The 7495-nt window shown below is 38.2% G+C and overlaps 1 protein-coding gene across 1 annotated transcript; it reads right to left on the bottom strand.

The window, feature by feature from the left end:
• Positions 1-1656: 1656 nt before the first annotated feature.
• hpxb (hemopexin b) lies at positions 1657-6283 on the bottom strand. The gene is made up of 10 exons (XM_084346829.1): positions 6199-6283; positions 5262-5287; positions 5006-5095; positions 4719-4876; positions 4310-4463; positions 3791-4003; positions 3613-3705; positions 2719-2849; positions 2466-2613; positions 1657-2056 (listed from the first exon to the last, which is right to left on the bottom strand). The coding sequence occupies exons 1-10, from the start codon at positions 6261-6263 to the stop codon at positions 1827-1829; spliced, it is 1308 nt and encodes a 435-aa protein (XP_084202955.1). The 5' UTR covers positions 6264-6283; the 3' UTR covers positions 1657-1826.
• Between the last annotated feature and the right edge of the window lie 1212 nt (positions 6284-7495).

The raw sequence follows: 7495 nt of genomic DNA, 5'->3' as shown, positions 1-7495 counted from the left end.
TATATTGTATTAATGAGAGATAAAATAACCATTTTTAAACCTCTTGGCCATACAAGTTTGGACTTTTGGAGGATGAGAATAGAGAGCTTACTTACTTCTGTTCAACCTACAATGAAAATTTAAATCAAAAATGAATTGAACGTTTCTAAAACTCAAACAGAATATCAAGACCCAGCTCACTCACAGACATTCCTTAAAAGCTAACACTTAAGCAATGTACCGCACAGCCTCAACAGCCTAAATACCAAATTAACCTCATTCCTGAATGCTTATTTTAAGAAAAAATAGCATCAAACTAAAAGAAGCTTAAAGAAGAAAGTCCCATTCATCGAATAAAAACATGGGTGTGTCTGACTTTATTTTGTTGGCAAGAGCATCAGAAAATGTTGTTTTGTGGCTCAGCTGGACAAGTGTTTCACTCTCAGTTGTCATTTCTGCACAGCTATGACTCTTTTATGTTTTAGGCAGCACTGCTGCTCACAAGGTCGACCTTGTCATCGGGAGTGGCAAGTTGGTTCTTCAAATTCCTTTTCCGACCTCTTTCTTGCAAGAAATTAAGTTTGACTCACCAGCGATTTCTCTTAATTGAGGCTTCACACCTGGCTGGAGACCTTCTGCTGATTCTGGCGTGTGCAGCTGCACCTCGTTGCTAATAATCATTAAAAACACAATACAGGGAGGGAACAGCGACTCCTCTCAATTGTTCAATTGTTAAGCTGTCAGAGTTCGACTAAATCTTTTCTCTGTTTTTCTGTAAATGGACTCTGAAATGATGTATGCTTGTAAATAAATTGTTAGAACATATTCACCAAAAGGGTAATTCCATCAATTTTTCACATTAAAGTGTGTTTACAGGTCTTGGGGAGTATTAATGCATGTGTGGAAAAAATACAATAAAGCCTTTTGTGGCTCCAGACGAATAAATTGCATTGAGGGTAATATAGGCGGCAGGTTTTGAAAAGGAAGAAGATGACGATATCTCTGGTTCTGCTGTTTTGATTTTGATTAAACAAACCAAACAAACAAACTCTTTTTGTGTTCATCACTGAATAAACTGACCTTAAAGCACAACACAATTTCATACTGTTTTACTGTGTTTATATGTGGCGGACCCTGCCACCTTTCTAGCTTCAACCAGCGTCCGAGTTGTGGTAAGGTTCATTTATTTTCTAACCCTGATTTTCACACTAGAGCAGCACTTAAGTGACCCAGAGGGGGATTTGCTTACAAAAGAGGGATTTAGATCACTTAAGTGCCCCTTTGGTGTCCCATCAGGGCGCAGACATCCTGGTTAAAACAAGCACTTTGATAATCTGTAAACCTTTAGGAAAAGAGTCTTAAGACATGATCAGCTGATGGCAGCTTCTCCATATTATCAACATGTTAATAAATTGAATCTAAATCTGTTTTAATATTATGTTAATGCAGCTGTTTCATGTTATAGTCAGTGTGGTTACCTCATTAGTCCCAGTGCATCACATTCATTTGTACAGTAGGTCCCCTAGTGGCCAAACTCGGACATTACTTTTATTAAGTTCCTCATACCTGGATTTAATCATAATTAAATCAAGTGTTTTCATGATAGTGAGTGAATTGAACAAAATAACTTCCACTCCGGATGTGCAAAACAAACAAAAGTCAGCCATCGCTCTGACGTCAGCGGTGTCAGATATTTCTTTTATTGATGAAACTTTCTCTACATTGCTCCCCAAATCCAGAGGTTTATTTCTGCGGTTAACTCTTCATCATCCAGTCAGAATCACTGTGTGCATGAGGGGAGAGAAAAGTTCATGTTTGACGCTGCGAACAAGTCAAAATGCAGATTCTTAATCCTCACATCCAACCATTGCTGAGGTGACAGGTTTAGCCATTGGCTTAATTCTGCCCATAGCCAGTATCATGGCGCTCTGATAGTTGTAGTAGTTCGAGCCATTGAACAGATTAATTCCTTCTGCACCGCACAGAGCAGCATTGATGGGGGGAAGGGGTATTTGCAAATCTCGGGTCGTGACCCTGGGCGTGGCGGTCAGGTCAATATCAAGCATTCTGTTTCCATCTGGAAGAAAAATGCGTGTAAAGAAGTGTATTAATCGCTTGCACAAACATACAGCTTATATTGATTTGATCAAACGTTTTCTGCAAAGCCATATTTTGATAGTTTTGTTAAAGGTGCACTTTGTAGTTTTGTAGAAGAAAATAAGGTCCCCAGAAGGGCAGGGTCCGCCACATACAAACAAAGTTAAACAGTATGAATTTGTGTTGTCCTTTAAGGTCAGTTTGTTTATTCGGTTTATTCAGTCATGAAAACAAAGAGTTTGTTTATTTAGTTTGTTGAGGCATAAAAAGTGACTCAATGAAGATCTTTCCCTAGTGATTAAAATGTATTCCCCAAAACTACATAATGCACCTTTAAAATTCAAAAAGAGTTCAACTAAAACTTGATAAAAAAATAATCGTGACCTTACCTTGGATTATATGAACGATGTGTTCGTTTGGACACACAAAAGCAGCGTCTACAGCTCCTTCAATGCCGAGCTCCTCCTTCAGGGTTTTGGGGTAACCCTCGATCAGGGTGTAGTGAGCAGCTGCTTTGTAGATGTAAATTTGATCACCCTGAAGGTGTTTGACAGAACAGGAGGGGTTTGAGTTTTAACTTCAGCACAGCTCAATGTTTCTGTGAAAGCAGGAAGACTTCTGCTCGGTTACTTAAAAGCCTACCTTAATCAAGTAGATTTTGTTATCGTAGGAAAAGACAGCGTCCACTCCTTCGGTCACCTCCTTCCACGTCCTGGTGATTGGGAAGCCATGAAGGCCGTCACGGCGGGTGTCCAGACGCATGTAGTTGAGGCCTGAGTGGATTAAACTAAGTCTTAGTGAAATTTTCACAGCAAACTTGAAAGAAATTATCAAAGCACAAAAAAATCCCAAAGAATAGTTTGACATTGATCGCACTCTGATAAATGTGCTTTAAGGGTGAAGCTAGAGGCTAAAGGCTAGCCTATTTGTTTAAATTAGCATAACGTCCAAAAATACCTCTAACAATCCTCAAACTTACTAATTAGAGTCTGCAGCCATGCTAGCAGCTCTGTGTGGCTATGCTGAGGAGCTAAATGCTATGGTCCACATGCTAACATGCTTACAATGATAATGCTAACATGCAGACTTTTAGCAGGTATAACCTTTATCATAGCTTGGCTTTGTTTAGCATCTTAGCATGCCTTATTATTTTTTTTAAAGTATGCATTTGTTTTTTTATATACATTTTTTACATTTATTTATATATTTAATTGCCTTTATTTGACAGCACAGCTTGAAGAGTTGACAGGAAAGCTGTCAGCATGTTAGCATGCTAATGCTGACTGGAATCAGCCATCAGTCATCAGTTATTGGTCAGATATTTGGTCCTGAACCGAGGTAGAAAACTGGAGAAATTCAAATCCAAGCCAGGTTTCTGTTTCTGCTTGTGTCCAGTCCTTACGCTAAGCTTAGTCCCTCTTGGATTTACATTTAACTCTCAGCAAGATAATAAATTGTATATCTGCCAAAATGTTGAACTATACCTCTCTGTTTTGTTTTTTTTGTTTGTTTTTTTTTTTGATTTTTTTACTTTACCTGAAAATAAATATGTTTTGCCTGCATCATCAGTGGTGATGGCATCTAGTTTGACCTCACTGCATTTCAGGACACGATGACCGGCTCCATGACCTGCGGTCAGATACAGAAGATTAATCAAAATACATCCATCTGTATTTCCTGTACAATAAAATGTGTCTGTTCATGACGAACTAACCAAAGTTGGGGCAACTCATGAAATAATCGCGGGCGTCCTTTGGGTAGGTGCCGTTCACCTCTCCGGATACAGGATGGAACCTGGTGAAGTTGTTTCCATGGAAACAGTAGTAGTGCTCCAGCCAGCGGAAGGCGGAGGTGCAGACGGGCAGGTGCGACCACTGCTTGGTCTTCACTGTCTTTGTGCTGATATCATAAACATGAACATCATGTCCTGTGGGAGGAAAAGTATTAGTTTGAACAACAGGGATTGATGCTTAAATCCCTCAGAGCCTAAATACACACAAAATTCTCCCAATATTTGCTAAACTACCTATTAGATATACTGTAGGCGTGCTGCATTAGGACAATTCAGGTAAGTTAAATTTGACGAATTGGTTTAAATTGCTGTAATTTGTGAGTGAAACTAACGTCCTCCACTAAGGGGCAGCACCACCTTAATAGTTTTGAGACTTTCATTTATTTGAAACATGATTTTGATTCAGTGAGATGAATATTTTTGCAGCGAATGCCGACATACCCTTGAAGAAGAGGACTGAGTCAGTCATGCACTCTCCTTGAGGACACTCAACAGCAGCATCCAGATGATCGGGGACTCCTGGGAAGTCCTCCACGATCCCCTTTGGATAGCCATCTTCCAGAGTGTGGTTATAATAGCTGAACACCTTGTCATCCTGGAGTTTACATGGAGATTAATGGCAGATATTGCTCTGTCTCTTGACTTACATTTTTAACAGAAACCTATCACAAATGGTATAAAAGCCCATTATTGGCATTTAAAGAAAATGCAAATAAAAGTAAATGTTGACCTTTTTATCTAATAATTATGACTTACCTTGGGAATATTTTTCTGATCAAGCTTAGTTTTCATCTTACTTTATTTCTTTAACTGGCAAAAATGGACCTCCATACAAATTAATGTATCATACCAGGAAGAAATAGATGTGATCGTGGTCGTCTGGGTTGTCTACGGTGTGCATGCGGAAGGCAGCGTCAACATGGCCGATGTGATGGATGTCGTCGAGCTCCTCGAAGGACTCATTGGAGAGCATAGCTGGACCGCTGAAACCCTTCCACAAGTGGGCACCTGAAGGGAAAACACCAGAGTAGTGTCATTTAACTGCAATAGATATATAATCAGTTAAAAAAGAAGATCAAATAAAAATCAGGATACTGCCAAACTTTATGTAAAAAATCTTTATAGAAAGTTTCATACCTTTAAAGAAGAAGGTGTTTCCTTTCTCGTCGGGAGTGATGGCATCAAACTCGATGCCAGCACACCGGTCTGGCAAAGCAGCATCTCCACCTTTATTTCAGAGAGTTGTTACCGTTAATGCAGTTGAAGTGATGTGAAAATGTGTATCATTAAACTTGCATTGTTCAGAAGACGGTTGCTTAGATGTGACAGCAAAATATGGACAAACAAGTGAGAAATCAGGGTTGTGATTCTAATATGTTTATTAAAAACCCACCTTCTACCGCTGCATCTTGTGCCGGCCTGTGGATGACAAACAAAGAAGCAATAATTACCCTCACTTCAGTGACGCACCACGTTACATTCAGTTCTTAAAAATCCTTGAGTCATGATGACAGAGGGGTCAGTCAGTTTCAGACAACCAAGGCAATATGATGACTTTGCACCCTCTTGTATTTGCTCAATCGATCCAACTGGTGGACTTTGTTAACAACAAACACAGTTAAGAAATGAGAAGGAATGATTCAGTCACAGGGGGTGGACACTTTAATGTAATCCAAAGAAAGATAAACACAAAGTTCAACCTCATAATTACTGTAGAGTTGAGTCAACAGGAAAGGTATACTGTAAATAAAGTAATTTATGGATTTTTAATATATCAGTATATACCCAAATATCTATTGAATTACAACAAATGGGCCGAGATGGTAAATGTCAAATGACATGAAAAAAATTACATTAAAAAATCTGTAACTGTAAATATACCATAACATTTACATTTTATTTAAATTGAAAATATTACTTAAAGTTTAATACTGTAATTGCATAAGACGACTTACAACAAGTACAAGAAGTGTTGACTCTGTAGTTACATTTACATTTAAGTATTAGTAGTAACATAGATGTGTTTGTTACTTGACTGATATCTTGTATAATTATGGAGGTTTTCACATTTTTTCCAGCAATGTATCGCACACACTTTGTTGCTGCTTATTTGTATTATAAAAGTGATTACCATATGTAAAGGTAATTTCTATATCAAGCTATGAAGCTAAAATTACATGAAAAATATCCTGAAAACCTCTTGAACCATCCACATGAAGTCAGGAGTGAAGAATCTTGGGATCAGGATATTAAAATGACAATGTCCTGACCTTAATGACCTATTTTGAGTGTTAATTCAATGCAAGATACAGGAGTTGATTAATACTCACGCAGGCGCTCCATTAGCGAGGGTTAGTGCTAAGCACAGAAACAGAGTTTTGGTGAACAGGTCCATGCTGAAGTCCTCTCGTAGGACGTCTGACCGGAGGAGCAGAGCTGTAGCTGTGCAGGAGCTGAAGCTGTGCTTTTATACTGAAACTTCTGTGTGTGTGGGTGTGTGTGTGTGGGTGGACAAGTTAGGAAACCGTGTACCCATTTTTGTGTGTTTGCGCTGACAGGGTGCAAGTGGAATATTTGCTGTTGCAAAATAAGGTACATTTATAATTCACTCATTTGTTCATGTCTTTATTTTCTAAAAATGTCAGTATAACATGCAGCCTTACTAATGTTCTCCTGCTGGTAACTATCTATCTTTAATGAAGCTGTTTTAATGAAATCTTACCAAAAAGTAAAGGAGAAGCTTTAATTTGGCTTTTAATGTAAATTTCAAATCACATTATTGATCTGTTTGGTTAATATTTCACTACTTCTAACTGTGTCGGATACTTTCATATGACATTTGTCAAGTCAGGAATAGTAAGCTCCCTTTGACTTTTCTGGGAATTTTTCTGGGCAAGCATGGTCTCGAGAAAATACCCAATGCGATAAGGTGTAGTTAGGCAATCGCCACAGTAAAGAAAGTAAATTGCAAAATTAGATGCAAATCAAAGTTTAATTCTTTTAAATCAGAGAACAATACAAAATCATAAAGCCCCTCCCCAGCTTAAGCAAACTCAGCTGTTTGATTTTGTCTTGATTACTGTATTGATTGATTACATTATGGGCATAATTCACAATATTTCATCCAATATCATTCAGGCACACAGAATTATTGTCTACCAAGCTTTACCGAAGATACATTTGAGGCAATCAAAGAAAAAAAACATTGGAAACACACATGGTAAATTAAAAGCATGCATTTGTACTTTGATCTACAACTTAAATCTTTCGGACTGAGTAATTATGATCTACTAATCTACTATATTTGCCCTGAATCTACTGATTATGATAATGAAAATATAATCAAGTACAGTCACCATTTTGAAATCTCATCAAACATGATCCTGCAAAATTACAACAGGTATGAGGTAGAGGCTGTACATTACACTCAAAGAAAGGATATTGCCTGCTATTACAGATTTACCCATCTCAATTTATCACAGCAATTAGTCTTAAAAACCCTATTTTTCTTCCTATCTTTGTCTTCATCATCCTCTGTGGTTCACTTGTAGCGGTATATCTTAATGCAGTGATTCATGCTGTCTGACACGACCATGTGGCCATCAGGGAGGAGTGCCAGGCCCCTTG

The sequence above is a fragment of the Pagrus pagrus genome (genome assembly GCF_965226575.1).
Source record: "Pagrus pagrus genome assembly, chromosome: 24".
NCBI lineage: Eukaryota > Metazoa > Chordata > Actinopteri > Spariformes > Sparidae > Pagrus > Pagrus pagrus.
The sequence above is the reverse complement of the archived record's forward strand: the minus strand, read 5'-3'. Positions and strand labels throughout refer to the sequence as shown.